Below are 18,940 nucleotides of genomic sequence, written 5' to 3'. Positions count from 1 at the left end.
GACAAATTCCGCTAACGCTGCCTTCCCTCCTTCCCTGCACCCTCCTGACCTCGACATGCCTCCATTCCCTCTGACTACGCCCCCCTCCCAAGCCACTATGGCCTCTCTTTCTCAATCTCTGTTTTATCTAATTGCCCTGCCTTTTCATTGCCTCCATTTACCACCGCTATAACATGTAACATCGCTATATACGTACTGTCTCTTCTCTAGTATATGCCTTTTTATTACTGCTATTTATGTAACATTTCTGTAAATGTAACAACACTGTAATATGTATCATCGCTGTAAATGTACAGTCTCTTCTATTGTTAACCGCATTGAACTTCCATGGTATTGCGGTATACAAGAATAAAGTTATTATTATTATTATTAGTTATACCCATTAAAAATACATGATTAAATTAACTTGTCTCTTTTTTTGTATTTCTGGGTCATAGACTGTCAAGTCCACCTGGTATTGTCCTAGGTTCCAAATGCTGAAGTTGCCATCCAAGCTCACTCCAGCCTATCCAACCATCCTATTTGCAAGATATCTACTAGTAACATCCTCATGTTCCAAGTTAGTGGAGTTTCCATTGATGCCCTCCCCTGCCCATCCTACACCAAATCAACACATATGGGACACAGACTGTACAAATCTGTCCAGTTTTGGCCTTAGTTCTTTAATTTACATCCTTCATTTTCTAATTAAAGATCCTCTATGTTTATCCCATGCTTTTTTGAATTCCATCACCATTTTCCTTTCCACCACTTCCCTCAGGAGGGCATTCTAGGCATCTACCACCCTCTCCTTGAAAAAGAATTTCCTAACATTGCTCCTGAGTCTTCCTCACTGCAACCTCAAATTATGCCCTCACTGCAACCTCAAATTACCATTTTCTCTTTTCTGGAAAAGATTTGGTTCTACAAAAGACCTTTCAAGTATTTAAATGTCTGTATCATATCACCTCCCTTGCCTTTTTGTTTGTCTGTATATATCCTAAGGCGAGATGTTCTTCTGTTTCCTGTCTTCCTCTGAAACAGCTCAGCATACTCTTTCATTGGGAGTGTGGAGGTGCTGCTTTGCCAGGGGAAGGATGGGGACTTCTTTGGCAAAGATTAACTCTTTCCTTTAGCAGCAGTTCTGGGAGCAGCTCCATCCATGTGCTTTCCTGAATTTCATTGCTGCTATGCCTGGGGAATAGCATTATTTAGCTATTTTCAGTCATCATGCCCTATAATGATATTCTGGGAGAGGAAAGATCAGGTGAGTGGGTCATGACAGAGTGGATTGAGAATGGCTATCAGAAGCTCTATGATTAACCATTTCATTATAATATACCAGCTGGTAACAACTGTTCAATGCAGTTTTTCAAGGATATGTCAAGATTGTTTTTTCTTTTTTTGTCCACAACTCTGTTTCATTATGTAAACCTTTTGTACTTAGCTAATCATCAGCTGATAAAAGTAAACACTGATAGAAAACAAAATTAAATGATAATAGCACTGACTAACTTTTTTTAAAAAGAGAGAATCTTGTTCCTAAGTGGATAAATATGAGCTCAAGAACTAGAGGACAAGCACAAAATATTCTTTTTCACTATAAAAGCTATGATCTGAGGAAAAAATATATAACAGGACTGATAGCTTCTAAGGCTATTAATTTTTTTTAAGTGCCTTAGAAATATGGTATCACAGAAACAAACAATATGAAGGCAGATAAGGACCTCAAGGCCTGTTTAGTCTGTCTAACACCATGCCTGCTGCTTTGCTATGAACACAAATTAATCTCACTTTTCCCTCATGTCATCATAACCAGAACTTTCTGTGGTAGTGTATTACAGGTTATCTGTTTGTTCTGTAAACGTAATGTTTATTTGAGTTACATTGGGTGTTCTGTTAATAAAATACACACACAAAGAAAAAAATTCCATAGATATGAATTAATTTCCAAACACTTTTTCCATCTCTCTCCTTTCTTGTGCCCTGTCTTCTTTTCCTCTGTACAGGGTTCAGTATAGACTGTGGATGCTTCCTGTTAGAAGTGTTTGATTTAGTAAAACATAAAAGGACAGATTAGCATATTAGAATGGAGCTTTGGATCTCACTAGAAGTTCTGATGACATGTATCGGGAAATGTTTTGGAAAGTATAAGAAATACGTATAAATATTGTAATAATCTGTTTAATTCAAATGTTCTTGGTTGCAAAAAAAAAGAAAAAAAGAATCGCTGAACTACGTAGAGGTCTGCTGTTTGATGGCAGTGAGTAAAGATTAAAAGGCAGATGTGGCAAAGTTTTGCTCCAGTGCAAAACTTATTCAAATTCTATTATTGAAAATACCAGCAGAGCCATTTTTACCATTAGGCAGACTAGAGCAGTGTTTTTCAGTGTTAAGACTGAGAGCAAATGACAGCTCCTGGGGACCTCTATGGCCGCCTACATGATCATCTTGCCTTTTTTTGTGGGGTGGGGGGGGGGTGCAGGTTGTATCCTCCAATGAGTAGCCTGTGCATCCTGAAATCCACTCTAAAGTCCCACTCTACTCTGCATGTGCAAAGCAAGTTGCAGATTTGCCCGCTGCAAGCTGATTGTTAGTCAATATGTGCAGCTGCTGCCATTACCTTCCACAGACACCCCTGGATTCTAGATACGGTGCCCAAAATTGGGCACTGACTTGGGCAACGATCCAAGATATGCACCCAACTAAACTGACTAACAAGTCAATTAGTGGCGATAATTGGGTGCTAATTGGCACCAGTTTGAATTTGTGCAAACATCTATAAAAATGTAAAGCTCACCGCAATGAAAATTTATTGAGGCGGTGGAGTGGTGGGGCTGAGGCTCTAAAACAATAGAATGTAAAAAACTAGTTTGGATACTTTCTAGAGGAATTGTTGTAGATTTGTGAATTCATCACATCTGGAAAAAGAACAGTCAAAGTACATTTTTTGGAAATTGTGGACTTAAATCCCATAGCATGTATCCCAAAAGGGGCATGGCCATGGGAGGTGCATGGACAGGTCAGAGATGTTCCTAAAATTTGTGAGCAGTGTTACAGAATACTGGGTGATGTGTGCCTAAGTTGGGTGCTGGGAATTATACCTGGTGTCAACAATTGTAAGTCATGGAGCCCAAATCTGGGCACTGAAATCAACACTCAATGTGAATCCGTAATGGATGCTCATCTTTAAGTGCACACTGTAGATTAGAATTGGTACCAATTGTTTTCGGTGCTGATTTTTGAGCGCCATTTACTGAATCTAGCCCACAACCAGGAGAAAATCATACATGTGACACTCAATGCAACCCTCTTGCTGCTGGCATCTTGTTATTGAGTTGATTAATTAATTAAACCTTATTAAGCTAGGAATATATTAGACTAGTATAGAGAGCCTTAGGATATGCGTTATATAGTGTTTCTTTCTTAGATAGTCTTAGGACAGATTAGCATATTAGAATGGAGCTTTGGATCTCACTAGAAGTTCTGATGACATGTATCGAGAAATGTTTTGGAAAGTATAAGAAATACGTATAAATATTGTAATAATCTGTTTAATTCAAATGTTCTTGGTTGCAAAAAAATAAAAAAATCACTGAACTACGTAAAGGTATGCGTTATATAGTGTTTCTTTCTTAGATAGTCTTACAGAATATGCTAATCTGTCCTAAGACTATCTAAGAAAGAAACACTATATAACGCATACCTCTACGTAGTTCAGTGATTCTTTTTTTTTTTGCAACCAAGAACATTTGAATTAAACAGATTATTACAATATTTATACGTATTTCTTATACTTTCCAAAACATTTCCCGATACATGTCATCAGAACTTCTAGTGCAGTGGTTCCCAACCCTGTCCTGGAGGAACACCAGGCCAATTGGGTTTTCAGGCTAGCCCTAATGAATATGCATGAAGCAAATTTGCATGCCTATCACTTCCATCATATGCAAATCTCTCTCATGCATATTCATTAGGGCTAGCCTGAAAACCCGATTGGCCTGGTGTTCCTCCAGGACAGGGTTGGGAATCACTGTTCTAGTGAGATCCAAAGCTCCATTCTAATATGCTAATCTGTCCTAAGACTATCTAAGAAAGAAACACTATATAACGCAGACCTCTACGTAGTTCAGTGATTCTTTTTTTTTTTTTGCAACCAAGAACATTTGAATTAAACAGATTATTACAATATTGTATGTTTATTTAGTGTTTGATTCTTTGCAGGTAATGAAATATAAAGAGTTCTGTTGTCCTAATTAGAATAATTGCCAATAAGTTAAGACTATAAGTAAAGAAATGAGCTAGGGGTGGGTGAGAGAAGGGAGGGCGGGAGGGAATGGAGTCTAAGCCAGACCCTGCTCTACCTGCCAGAAACTATCTCTAGCAAAAGGTTTTATATTTTACATATGTTAATTTTGTAAACCACTGAGTTTCTGGCGGTATAATTTTTTTTTAAATAAATAAAATAACTGGAATAGAACATGGAAGGCAGACAAGATAATGGCAAAACATGGAGAAACACCTGTAGCCTGTTGTGAATGATCTAGGCCAGGGGTGTCCAATGTCGGTCCTCGAGGGCCGCAATCCAGTCGGGTTTTCAGGATTTCCCCAATGAATATGCATTGAAAGCAATGCATGCACATAGATCTCATGCATATTCATTGGGGAAATCCTGAAAACCCGACTGGATTGCGGCCCTCGAGGACCGACATTGGACACCCCTGATCTAGGCCAAGGGAGCAGATTCACTCAATCATCCTTGTGGGCTGAGATAAAGCATCAAAGGAATTGCTCTAGGTCCTGTTTGATTCTGTATTTTAGTACATTAGTATGAGGGAGGTATCCAGAGGGGAACTGGAGGATGATACCCAAATTCTTGCAAAAAGTTCTCCAGATTCTATTGATGATTACATTCAGATACAATAGAGATTAGAATCTCAAGCAGGCATACCATCCTTAACGAAAATGACTGCAAGAGGAGCAGAGGACATCTTGGCAATGGAAGCAAAATGTATCTTGTAAATAAACTAATCATTGATTACCAGGATCATTGAACAGGTGTGGAGAGACTGGAGTAAGGTTAACTGTCAAAAGACATGGCTAAAAGAGGTCACATGGATATAGGGTTACCATATTTTTCTCAGCAACATCCTGGACGCCTGCTCCTGCCCCATTCCACCCCTGCCCCAGCCACGCCCCATTCTGCCTTTGGCCTACCCCGTTATGCCCCAAGCCCTGCCCCCAAAAGCATTGTCTCATTATTCTTGACCTCCGGGCCATGTCCGGGGACCTCCGAGCATGCGTGGATACATGTGACATCATCCGCACATGGTCAGAGTCCCTCCACACATGGCCAGAGCTTTCCAAAACCCGAACTGCTGGGTTTTGGAAAGTCCATCCGGGCACTCAGACAGTCCTCTAAAGAGAAGACATCAGGGTTTTCCCAGACGTTTGGTAGCCCTACATGAATAAGAATGAAGAATCGTCCTAGAACACATAGGGCAGGTCAAAACATGGGATGTGCAGTCTTTGTGTATACAATATTGTTTAATTCTGGTGCTCAGTGGTATTGTAAGGCAGGGGCAGGTGGGTGGTTCGCCCTGAGGCACCTGTCCTCTCCACCCCCCGCTCCTTCCATGCCCCCTACTTTTCTCCGCTCCCACCTCCACATTCTCCTTCCCCACCCCTTCTGACGTGCACGCGCCGCTTCCCTTCCCCCATACCTCTGTAACATTCCTGGCGCAAGCAGCAACTCTCAACCTGCTGTCGCGCCAGCTTCGGCTCTTTCTCTGATATCACTTCCTGGACCTGCATCTAGAAGTGACATCAGAATAAGAGCTGACGCTGGTGCAACAGCAAGTTTTGGGTTGCTTAAGAACATAAGAATTGCTGCTGCTGGGTCAGACCAGTGGCCCATCGTGCCCAGCACTCTGCTCCTGCGACGGCCCCTAGGTCAAGGACCTGAGCCCTAACTGAGTCTAGCCTTACCTGCGTACATTCTGGTCTAGCAGGAACTTGTCTAACTTTGTCTTGAATTCCTGGAGGGTGTTTTCCCCTACAAAGGCCTCCGGAAGAGCGTTCCAGTTTTCCACCACTCTGGGTGAAAAAGAACTTCCTTACGTTTGTACGGAATCTATCCCCCTTTAACTGTAGAGAGTACCCTCTCGTTCTCTCTACCTTGGAGAGGGTGAACAACCTGTCTATCTACTAAGTCTATTCCTTTCATTATCTTGAATGTTTCGATCATGTCCCCTCTCAGTCTCCTCTTTTCAAGGGAGAAGAGGCCCAGTTTCTCTAATCTCTAATGCTTCTTGCACCAGGAATGTTACAGAGGTATGGGGGAAGGGAAGTGGTGAGAACATGGCAGGAGGGGGCACGCAAGGAGTATGTGGAGGTGGGGGGGGGGTGGAGAAGAGGTGAGGGAGCGGTGCCACTGCCCCGGGCACCTCTCACCCTCACTATGCCACTGCTGATGCCATACCTAATGGTGTCTGTGAACCGTGGTAATGGAATTTTGCACTCTTGTATTAACTATTGTCAATAAAACATCATTCTGGTTTCACACTCAGTGCTGGGTTCTGTCATACTTGAGTATATATATTAATAGATATTTATTGAAATAAAGATATTTATTGAAATAAATTTATTGGCTTAAGTACAATCGATTTTAAGCGATAAAATTGGGGATATAAAGCCTGTGAATTTGATTTGAATACTTGAGAGCAGCAATGTTGGGACACAGGCAGAGTGAGCAAGGCTATCCAGTGGCATACCAAGGGGGAGGCCGCCCAGGGTGCACGCCCCAAGGGGGTGCACAACCAGTCACCCTTCCTATTCTGCTGCTGCTACTTTCCTTAACCAGCAGCAGCAGCAATAAACAGGGGTGTCCGCGGGTGCTCACTCCAGCGGTTGTTCAGCTTCTGGCCAGCTCCCCTGCTCAAAGCTGTGAGCGTCGGCTCCTTGCGCGATCCGCAGCTGCATCAGAAGCGTTCCCTCTGATGTCACAACATCAGAGAGAAGGCTTCCAATGCAGCCGTGGATCGCGTGAGGTGTAGACGCCCACAGCTTTGAGCAGGGGAGCCAGCCAGAAATGCTGGGCAGGGAAGAGAAATGTTGCTGCTGCACAGGGAAGGGGGGGAGGATAAAAATGCTGCACAGGCAAAGGGGGGAGACATGCTGCTGCTGCACAGGAAAGGGGGGAGAGAAATGCTGATGCTGCACAGGCAAGAGGAAAAAGAAATGCTGCACTGCAGCACCCAATTGGGGAGAGAGAGGGAAGGAGGGAGAAGGAAGTCACAAGAGAGGACCCAGAGATGCCAAGTCCATGGGAGGGAGGAAAAGGAAAAAAGATACCAGACCATGGAGGGGGAGGAAGAGATGCCATAGCATGGGGGAGGGAAGGGAAGGAGATAGAGATACCAGACTGTGGTGTGGAGTGAGAAGGAAGGAAGGAAAGGAGAAGAGAGAGATGCCAAAGCATTGGGGAGGGAGTGGAGACAAAAATGGAGAGGGGGTGAAGCTGAAATTAATCATGTGCAAAGGAGAGAAGGGACACAGGATATACAGTTTATTGCAGGGACATAGAGGGAAGATGCCATATGGAAGAGAGAGAGAGGGTGGACAGTAGATGGAAGGGGCAGAGAGACTGGGCAGTAGATGGAAGGGGTAGAGAGAGAGAGGGCATAAGCTGGGTGGAAGGGGCAAAGAGGGCAGATGTTGAATGGAAGGGAGAGAGGACAAATGCTATATAGAAAGAAGAGAGCAAAGAGAAGATGATTAAAGCAGAAATGACAAAAGGTAGAAAGATTTTTTTGTTGCTTTACTTAGAATCAAGTAGTATTGTAACTGTATTGATAAAAATTTATAAATAGGAAAAGGAAATAAGGCAATTTTTTGGACTAAACCCCTTTCTTCAGGTCAGGACAGGATACCATAACAGCAGTATACTGTACTGTTCTGAAGAAAGATTTGGCCTCTGAAAGATAATTGAAAAATGGGTTAGTCCAATAAAATGGTATTGTCTTATTTCTCATTATTTGTTTTATTTTCATTTAATTTGTAAAGTGGTTACTTGTTATGTATCAGTTTTTTCAAATTTACATCTACTGTCTTTATATTTTGCACAGTATTTGAGGACATGTGTCACTGTTTTTGTGGTGTTGCATTGTATGCAGAGTCTGGTTTCTTGGCGGTTCAGTTTAACTTTTGTCTACATATTTCTATTTTTAGTTTGTGATTATTCAATATTGGGCGAGGGTGTATCTCTGTTCTGTGTGTATGAAAAGGACATAGTTTTCAGTTGGCATTGACTGCAGGATCAATTGACTGCAGGATCTGGCTTGTTTAGTTTTACAATGTATGTGTTAGTTTTCTAGTGCTCACTGCAGTGTTTAAGATGCTGCCTTTTCCTAGGTACACTCTTGTGCAATATGTGGATTGTTACTAAAAATCCTATTTTTCATATAAATTGGGGGGGGGGGGGGGGGGGGGGGTTGTTAAAATATGATGGGCCCCGGTGTCACATATGCTAGGTACGCCACTGAGGCTATCTGTCCTCTGGTACTAACCCATTTTTTTGCAATTCCTTAATGCTGCATTTTTCTCTTGCATGAAGGTCACAGCTTCTTCAGATACTGAAACCTCCTCCCCCCCCCCCCCCCCCCCGCATTAGCTATCATCCAATGATTTAATTATTTATTTTCTAATGTTCCACTGAGAATAGTTTTTATTCCTTTGGCTGTGTTGGTTTTGCCTCACTGACCTTGTTTTTGTGGATCGATATTTTTCTTCCAGTGTTTTTATAGTGAAGTAATTACTAGCCAGCGGCCAGTTAAGACGTGTTGCTGTTTCCATTCCCTAAAATGCATGTAAACGTGTACAAGTAGTACTGTATTTATTATAAAGTTTGGAAATTGTCTGTATTATATAATATAAAGTGACGTAGTGGGGCTGGACTGGAAATGTATGTTTCCGAATGACACTTCTATTTTTAAATTTAGCGGGATTGGTTCTACACTTTCGAATCGCTCTGCCTTACTCAATTCAGTCCCAGTATATATGTTTAAAATCGTCACCCTGAAAACCAATGGCACTATATTAATGTACTATTTATTTATATCATAACTTATTCCCTTTTGATTCCCTTCAATTCATTTTACGAATGGAACACGTGTAGCTGCTAGGTGAAGAGCTAACATCCGCCTCTCCGGTGACAAGGGATAGAGGAGGAGGGGCTAGAGAAAAAAAACGTGGAGATTTCCCAACAGAATTACAGTCAAAGACGGAAGATTATTTTGACAGATTCCCTGTCTGCCGTGTTTTTGTCGCGTGACCTTGTGGCTACCCTTTAGCAGCTGCCGCGCGCCTCGTTTGCAGCCTGCCCCAGCCCCCAACAAACAACAATCTCGTGCGCACGATCAACCAAAGCCGAAAGAGCCCTTGCGCTCTCATCATGGCATGCCAGAAAGCGGATGCAGGAGCAGCCCTCCATTGCCAGGTACGGTACAGTGGGGTTTCCTCTCTGTTCCCGAATTCGACGTTAGGCATCTGTCGGATCGCTTATTACTTCCTTTCATCGTAATAAAAGAGGAGGGCCAGACTAAATATTACGGACGTCACTAAAGGAGATAATTAAACCAATTGATTAAGCCCATACCGTCGTCTGCTCCCAGGAGATAATGCCGGATGATCTGGAGTCGTGATAAATGGAGGAGGAGTTCAGCTCTACCTGGCATGCTTGTGACATGCAATTTCTCTGTAATATTTCGGGGTCGATTTCAAGTTCTCCCTACTCTCTTACGCTTGTTCGATCGAGACAGTTGTTTTTTCTGGGTTGGATTTTTTTTTTTTTGTGGGGGGGGGGGGGGGGAGGATGCTAGCAGAGGAACCTTGTTGGTTTCTCCTAGCTAGCCTGTTACCTCCTCCCTTCTATTTGTGTTCGGCTTTACTGTATAGGTGCTTGTCTCAGGAGAATTTTGTCCTGCTCCCCCCTAACGTACTCTTGAAAACCTGGATAACCTTTGTACCCCTTAATGTTAATTTAGAGAAGCAGTCCCCCTCTTTTTCTGGTAGAAGAAGGATGATGCCCTTCCAAGCACATCCCTCATTTCCCTAACAAGAAAACTGAATTCGTTTAATTTCATAATTTCTTTTGATTCTAATGATGAAAATACATTTTTACTTCCTTTAACCTGTTTTGGGGTTTTTGTTTTTTTTTTCCTCTTCTTATGTATGAAGTTCTACTTTTCAAAGGATTCCTCCCCTGGTTGAGTCACATTTTTTTTGTATCTACAAAGGTTGGGGTGTTTTTTTTTTTTTTTTTTAATAGCTTTCTTTTCTCTAGTTGCACTTCTTCTGGCATATAGATGTGCATTCTTCCTTTAAAGATCTTTTCCCCCTTCTCTTTCTTCCCCTTTTGTATCCTTTGTTAATTTCTTGGTTATCTTTCTGTTTGGAGCAGAGAATGGTAATTGCCATGTTATTCCACTTACATATGTAGAAATAAGGCTCAGCAACCATGCTGTAGAATAAATGATGCCACTTTATTGGACTATTTCAAAACATAACAAAAAAGGGACTGCCAGTAAAAGGGGAGAAGAGGATCAGATTACCCTGGAAGGTGTGTGACTGCCTGCTATCCCAGAAAATGCTGAGGCTGCTAGCCAAAGTCTAGCTGTCTAGAGTGAGAGACCTCAGGTGCAATAAATATCTTAAGTGATCCCTGTTAGCTGTGGATGGATGCCCAAAAGGGCTTTAAAAACATATTTAGCATTTCCCTCTAATAATCTTCCATATAACTCCTTTGCTTCAACTTAACTTTGGTTGATTACCGTAATCCTTAATTTTGAAAGAATACCTTTTCTATGCTACTTTATTTGATTTCTTTGTTAGCTTTGGAAATTTATTTTCTTTATTATTATATACTCTGATTTACTGTAACATGTGGATTCTTGTGATTTTATTTGAAAACTTACTGTATAAATATATATATATATTTTTAAAAAAAGAAAATAAAGGGTAGGCTTAAATGACAATTTTTCTCAATGGAGGAGAGTAAACAGTGGCATGCCGCAGGGATCTGTACTGGGATCTGTTCTATTTAATTTATTTATAAATGATCTGGAAATTGAAACAACGAGTGAGGTGATTAAATTTGCAGGTGACAGTAAACTGTTCAAAGTTGTTAAAACGCATGCAGATTGTGAAAAATTGCAGGCAGACTGGGGGTCGAAGTGGCAGATGAAATTTAATGTGGACAAATGCAAAGTGATGCACATTGGGAAGAATATCCCAAATCATAATTACCAGATACTAGGGTCCACCTTGGGAGTTAGCGCCCAAGAAAAGGATCTGGGTGTCATTGTAGACAATACGATAAAACCAAAAAAGCAAACAAGATGCTAGGAATTATTTAAAAATGGATGGTTAACAAGACCAAGAATGTTATAATGCCTCTGTATCGCTCCAAGGTGTGACCTCACCTGGAGTATTATGTTCAATTCTGGTCTCCTTATCTCAAGAAAGATATAGCAGCACTAGAAAAGGTTCAAAGAAGAGCGACCAAGATAATAAAGGGGATGGAACTCATCTTGTATGAGGAAAGACAAAAAAGGTTAAGGCTATTCAGCTTGGAAAAGAGACGGCTGAGGGGAGATATAATTGAAGTCTACAAAATCTTGAGTGGAGTAGAATGGGTACAAGTGGATTGATTTTTCACTCTGTCAAAAATTATAAAGTCTAGGGGGACACTAAATTAAGTTACAGGGAAATACTTTTAAAACCATTAGGAAGAAATATTTTTTCACTCAGAGAATAGTTAAACTCTGGAACGCATTGCTAGAGGTTGTGGTAAGAGCGGATAACAGCTGGTTTTAAGAAAGGTTTGGACAATTTCCTGGAGGAAAAGTCCATAGTCTGTTGTTCAGAAAGACATGAGATAAGCCACTGCTTGCCCTAGCAGTGGGACACGCTGTGAGGAGGCAGTCTTACTAAGAGCTTATGCTTTTGAAAGCCGTTCGTTTGGTAGAAATGCATTAAATATGTGAGTTTCTTCTCGCCTACACGTTTTGAGTATCCTTGCAAATTCTCCTTTGGTTCCCTGAGGCAGGAGCGAAACGTGTCTGTCACGTCGGAACCCGCAAGCTCAAGATAAGTTTGCTGTTTCAGACCACTTAACTAGTGTTTGTTATTTTTTACAAAATCAGTAGCTTAGTGCACTCAAAGCAATTGTGCATACCTAATATATTTTACAGCTGGTGCATTGAATTGTGCGATGATTGGGCGGTGAGGTGGTAGTGTTGGGACCTCCCTGTTATCACCTCCATATCTCTGAGCATTATGATTCACTATCAGTTGTATATAATTGTTTATTTTTGATCATTAGATACTGTGTGTTCATCGTTTATATAGTTCACTGCTTTTTGATCACTCTACTCTCAGTTTCGAGAGATTATTGCCCTTATTGTTTGTTTGACTGAGTCTGCCCTAGGTCGGTAGCATGGAATGTTGCTGCTCTTTGGTTTTATGCCAGGTGCTAGTGACCTGGATTGGCCACCCTGAGAATGGGCTGGGCTTGATGGTCTGACCCAGTAAAGCTCTTATGTTCTTATGTAGATGCCTTCCTGCAGAAATGAGTCACTTTCAGCTGTATTTCAAAAATGTGCCATATTTTATCAGGAATTACTAGGCCTTACATAAATGGATCCTATATCTGAATTCAAGAAATCATGGGACAAGCACATGCGATCTCTCAGGGATAAGAAGAGATGGTTGATGGTAAGGGTGGGCAGATTGAATGAGCATTATGGCCTTTATCTGCTTTCATTTTCTGTATTTCTCTGTTTCTATGAAACTCTTATTTGTTCAGCAGGTACTAAAAATCTACATTTCCCTATAACTCAGTGTCCTTCATGTTTTCTCCTTCAGGGCTGTAAAACTGAATGCGGAAATGGAGTTGGTTGTGAGAAGAGTGACGGAAACCATGCAATTGCCCATTCATTTAAGGTAAGCTGTTAATGCCAGTGGCATGGTGCTGACTTTAGAAGAAAAAAATCTCTTAGGTCTCTAAGAATTTTCTTTGCTTGAGTGCTCTGAATTTTGAAGAAAAATGTGTTGTACATTGTGGGACTTTGACTGTAGGCATTTATAAGCCTTTGCCCTATATAGATTACTCCTGGGGGAAGTCTGCACAAAAAATTGAAAATTCTGCAAATATTTGCACAGTTTGTAATTTTTCGTACAGAATTCCTATGCACATACCATCCACCTTTTTCCTGCTCTTCTCCCCACTCATCAAATTTTTTCCAGATTCCTCACTCCCTGACTCCATTTCTGAGGGGATCCTCCTGTTCCTCTGCCATCTTGGGACCAGCTGTTCCTTTGAGCCTCCGCACAGACATGGGGTTTAAAGACCTGCTGAAGACCAAGGTGGTAGTGAAAAAAGCAGCCCAACCTGTGGCTGTTTAGCTCCTCTTCCTGCACTGGAGTAATCAGTATACAGCAGTGTTTCTCAACTTCTTCGAACCAAGTACCCCCTAAGTCTAACAAATATCAACCGAGTACCCCCACCCAAGCTCTGCCCACGCTCCGCCAAAGACCCCACACCCATAATAATAGTAAGTATTGTAATGCAATTTCTTCCATCCATTTTTCATATACACACAATATAATCTTATTAATACATAATGGCAACCTCAAAATTAAAAAAAAAAGCACATGGTATGCAGAGAAAATCTTAATTATCATTTATCCCAGGACAAGCAGGCATGATATTCTCACATGTGGGTGACGTCATCTACGGAGCCCCAGCGCGGACAGCTTTTCAAGCAAACTTGATTGAAGTTTCAAGTTTGCTATGCTGCACCATGCATGTGCATGCCTTCTTGCCCACTAGAGGGCGCATCCCCACCTCGTGGTCCTCAGTTCAGTTTTTTCCGCGGAGCCAGAAGCCCTGTGGAAATTGTGCTCTCTCTTTTTTTGCCTTCTGACACCGCGTCTGAGTCGTTTTTCTCGGTCACTGTGCTTGCTTTATTTTTTTATTCGTTCGTGTGTTTGTTAATCGTCGAAAAAAAAAAAAAAGATTTTTCGTTCGGCTCCGGGGGCTCCCGGTAGCCGCGGCCGCGGGACCTCGTTCCGTTCCTGGCCGTTTTCGATTTCATGTCCCGTCCTTTGACGGGCTTTAAAAAGTGCACCCGGTGCGATCGGCTACTTTCTCTCACCGATCCCCACCGGTGGTGCTTACTTTGCCTGGGTCCCGAGCACCCCACCGATTCCTGACCCAGGTGCTCGACTTTTCAGCCAAGAGCTCTCTGCCGCCGTCGTGCCAGAATGGCAGAGCTCTTTGCTGTCAACCCCGCGGAGCAGGCCTTGACGTCGGCCTCAGTTTCGGCCCCGGCCTTGACCTCGTCCTCGACTCCCTCGGCCTCGCCGAGACATCCTGCTTCCTCGAAGCCGACGGCCTCGACTTCGAAGTCGATGGGGGGTAAGTCCTCTCTTCCTTCCTCAGCTCCAACTTCGAAGAAGCCATCCTCGGGATCCTCGACGGGGCGGGTGGGTCGTCCTCGGCCCTGCCCCGAGCGTCGAAGTCGGGTGCCCCGCGGGAATACTCGAGACCGAGGTCGCCCTCGAGGGAGCACCCGCCGGCCCCGGATCTACCAGCCATGATGGCGGTGCCGGCTTTTCAGGACTTGCTCCGTGCCCTCATTACCTCGGAGCTGTCCAGCACCTTAGCGCACCTGCAGCCGGCTTCGGCCCCGAGTGCCCTGGCTTCGGTGGCCTCGGTGCCCTCGACTTCGGCCCCCGGGGTGGTTCCGACCTCGACCCCGACCTTGCCCTCGACCTCGGTCGACCAGCCGGAACGGAGTGTGCGGCCTCGGGACAAGGTGCGGAGAGTTCGGAGGATCTCTTCCACTTCTTCCTCGTCGAGGTCCTCCCGGGGCTCCTCGCCCTCGGGTCGGCCTCGGGCGAAGCGCCGACCGAGGAAGCCCAAGCGTTCTCGCGGGTCTCCTCGGAGGCACGGTTGCTCCTCGCCGACCGGGACTGAGACGCTACGTGTCTCGGAGCTCCGCCTCGATAATCCGAGGTTGTTCCGTTCCTCCGAGGGAGGGTTGTCGAGAGACTCCTCGCCGAAACGGAAGGGGCAGACCTCGGTGCCTCGTACCCCGGGGACTTCACACAGGGGTTCCTCGGGGCATAGGCGGTCCCTGACCCCGTCGAGATCGCTCGGGGCGGCCTCTTGGGGCTCGGGGTCTGGTAGGGAACCTCGTTATTCCCGTGAGGCTTCCCCTTCCTTTTTGGAGACGTGGGCCTCTCGATCGCCCTCCCCTCCGTCCAAACCCTCCTCTTTTTCCAGATTTGTGCTTGATATGGGGAGGGCCTTGGACCTAGATCTGGTGTCTGGTTCACAATACACCAAGGAGTTTTTGGAGGAGCAGGATTTACCTTCTCCCCCGAGGGAGACCCCTCGTCTGCCTCTTAATAAAGTCCTCCATCAGACCTTCCTGAGGAACTTGGACTCCCCTCTTACAGTCACAGCGGTTCCATCTAAAATGGAGTCGAAGTACCGTACCATCCCATGTAAGGGCTTCGAGAAGGCGCAACTGTCTCACCAGTCGTTGCTGGTGGAGTCGGCGTTAAAGAAGTCCCAGCCTTCTAGGGTCTCCGCTGCGGTCCCTCCCGGGCGGGAAGGGCAGACTTTGGACAAGTTTGGTCGCCGCCTCTATTCCAATTCCATGATGGCGGCCAGGGTCCTTAATTATGCTTTCACTTTTTCATCTTATCTGAGGCAGATGGTGAAGGCATTACCCCGTTATCATGGGGTCATGCCGGATTCCCATAAGGGGGACTTTGGTAAATTTATGGCCAACTTGTCACAGCTGCGCCTATACTTTTTTCATGCGTTTTACGACGCATTTGAGTTGGCCTCCAGAGTCTCCGCCTTTGCAGTAGCGATGCGCCATCTCGCATGGCTCTGAACGGTTTATATGGACCCGAACTTGCAGGAGCGCCTAGCCAATCTGCCATGTGTCGGATCGGAATTGTTCGATGAGTCCTTGGAGGCGGCGACCAAACGCCTGTCCGAACACGAGCGCTCCATCGCCTCCTTGGTCCGTCTTAAACCACGGGTAACGCCGCAGAAGCCATTTAGACCTCCGCCGTGGCGATACCTTCAAAAGTCTACACCAGCATTCTCGAGGCCTCCGCCCAGGCGCCCACCGCAGCATGGTAGACCATGAGAAAATGATGCAATGCTTAGACGCCATTGGTATCAGAGCTGAGGTACTAAACTGGTTTCGTGGCTTCCTCACATCCCGTTCTTACCAGGTACACTTTAACAACGAACACTCCGACACCTGGAGCAACTCATCCGGAGTGCCACAAGGGTCACCGCTTTCCCCACTGCTTTTCAATATCTACATGTCCTCATTAGGTGTGAAACTAACCCAACTAGGAATAAAACTATTCAGCTACGCAGATGACTTTACGATTATCATCCCATTCGCCAACTCCATCTCGGAAACCATTCCCAAGGCATCCGATGCCATAAATGAGATGGAACAATGGATGACAGATTTCAAGCTGAAGCTCAACCCAGAAAAAAACAAAATTCTTCGTTGCCTCCCCTCACCTGCTTGACAATAAAACCCCACTATGCATCAATAAACTCAACTACCCTATTCAGCCCACCATGAAAATACTAGGTGTTATTCTAGACCAATGCTTAACAATGAAGGAACAAGTGGATTCCCTATTCAGAAAAGGTTTCCTTACTCTCTGGAAACTCAGAACCATTAAATCATACTTCGATATGTCAACATTCAGAATCCTAGTGCAATCCCTCATACTGAGTCAGCTTGACTACTGTAACATCGCCTATCTAGCAATCTCACAAAAGAATATGAGACGTCTCCAATTAATGCAAAATGCTGCGGTCAGACTTATCTTCGGGCTGAAGAAATTCGACCACGTGACACCCTACTATCGGCAGCTGCACTGGCTACCAACGGAAGCCCGAGTAAGGTTTAAATTTGCCTGCCTCTGCTTCAAAGTACTATACGGCCTGACCCCCAAGTACATAACGGACCTTTTCGCATTTTCTAATAACAAACTCATAAGAACATAAGAACATAAGCAGTGCCTCCGCCGGGTCAGACCATAGGTCCATCCTGCCCGGCAGTCCGCTCCCGCGGCGGCCCAAACAGGTCACGACCTGTCTGAATCACCAGAAGGGGCTCCTTTGCCACCTTGGTTTCTCATTGAAGTCCTATCTTCCCATCGAAGTCCTAACCCTCCGGTCTTGCACATACATAACCTGGTTGGGTTTCTATACTTATTACCTGGTTAGCTTTCTATACTTGTGTTACATCCCAGCTCCTCCCTCAGTATCCCACGATCCCTTTATCCCTCAGGAATCCGTCCAATCCCTGTTTGAATCCCTGTACCATAGTCTGCCTGATCACTTCCTCCGGTAGCGCATTCCAAGTGTCCACGACCCTTTGGGTGAAAAAAAACTTCCTTGCATTTGTTTTGAACCTATCTCCCTTCAGTTTCTCCGAATGCCCCCTTGTACTTGTTGTCCCCTTCAGTCTGAAGAATCTGTCCCTATCCACCCTCTCTATGCCCCTCATGATCTTGAAGGTCTCTATCATATCTCCCCTAAGCCTCCTTTTTTCCAGAGAGAAGAGCCCCAGCTTATCCAACCTCTCGGCGTATGGGCTGTGTTCCAGCCCTTTTACCAGTTTCGTTGCTCTCCTTTGGACTCTCTCAAGTACAGCCATGTCCTTCTTGAGATGCGGCGACCAATACTGAACGCAGTATTCCAGATGTGGACGCACCATCGCTCGATACAATGGCATGATGACTTCCCGCGTCCTGGTTGTTATGCCCCTCTTTATGATGCCCAGCATCCTGTTGGCTTTTTTCGAGGCTGCTGCGCACTGTGCAGATGGCTTCAGTGATGCATCCACCAGCACACCCAAGTCTCTCTCAAGTCTGCTGTCTCCCAACAATGCCCCCCCCCCCCCAATTTGTAGTTGAACAACGGGTTCTTTTTCCCTATATGCATGACCTTGCATTTTTCCACGTTAAAGCGCATTTGCCATTTGTTTGCCCAGTCTTCCAGCTTGTCCAGGTCCCTTTGCAGGTCCTCACTCTCCTCCCTGGACCTAACTCTGCCGCACAGTTTGGTATCGTCTGCAAATTTTATAACCTCGCACTTTGCCTCCTTTTCCAGGTCATTGATAAATATGTTGAAGAGTAACGGCCCCAGCACCGATCCCTGTGGCACACCGCTTGTGACTCCCCGCCAGTCAGAATATTGGCCCTTCACTCCGACCCTCTGCAGTCTACCTGACAACCAGTGCTTGATCCATCTGTGCACATCCCCTCCCACCCCGTGGTTCCACAGCTTCCTAAGCAGCCTTTCATGTGGCACCTTGTCGAAAGCCTTTTGAAAATCGAGGTAAATGATGTCTATGGGTTCCCCATTGTCCACCCGACTGCTTATTCCCTCAAAGAAGTACAGAAGGTTCGTTAGGCACGACCTTCCCTTACTCAAGAGAAACACACACCCAAAACTCATTTCCCCTCCAGTTAGAGGCTGCAAAATGAAAAAACACCACAAACACCTTCTCTCTCACCAAGCAGTCCTATGGGGCAAAGACCTAGACCAACTGCTTTCGCAGGGAATTCAGGAAATGCCTAAAAACATACCTGTTCCAGAAATACCTAGACAATTGACCCGCTCTCCCTCTCCCCTCCCTATTCCACTTGAACTTACAGCACTGTTATAAATATAATCTGTTATCTTCATCTTATCGTAACTTTACGTTGCTATTTATCCCCAACAGGTCCTGTCGGACATTACCTACTAAAATGTACATATTACATTTTCGCTCAGCAAATTGTATTTCTATACTATTGCCTCCTGAGGTCTCTGATCTCTGTATTTCCTCTGAATATCTAC

The 18,940-nt window shown here is 44.5% G+C and overlaps 1 protein-coding gene across 2 annotated transcripts in view; it reads left to right on the top strand.

Annotated features, from left to right (window-relative positions):
• BCAT1 (branched chain amino acid transaminase 1) overlaps positions 1-18,940 on the top strand; it is a 111,268-nt gene that overhangs the window by 12,413 nt on the left and 79,915 nt on the right. Inside the window, exons 1-2 of one of the 2 annotated variants that reach the window (XM_033953466.1) lie at positions 9,256-9,475; positions 12,904-12,981. In XM_033953466.1, coding sequence (XP_033809357.1) covers positions 9,431-9,475; positions 12,904-12,981 — 123 coding nt within the window. In that variant the 5' untranslated portion in view covers positions 9,256-9,430. Of the gene's footprint in view, positions 1-9,255; positions 9,476-12,903; positions 12,982-18,940 lie in introns of those variants that run through there. The other variant, XM_033953467.1, reaches the window with a different exon arrangement.

The sequence above is a fragment of the Geotrypetes seraphini genome, chromosome 7 (assembly GCF_902459505.1).
Source record: "Geotrypetes seraphini chromosome 7, aGeoSer1.1, whole genome shotgun sequence".
Classification (NCBI taxonomy): Eukaryota; Metazoa; Chordata; class Amphibia; order Gymnophiona; family Dermophiidae; genus Geotrypetes; species Geotrypetes seraphini.
Note: the sequence above shows the minus strand (reverse complement) of the source record. Positions and strands in the feature narration are given on the sequence as shown.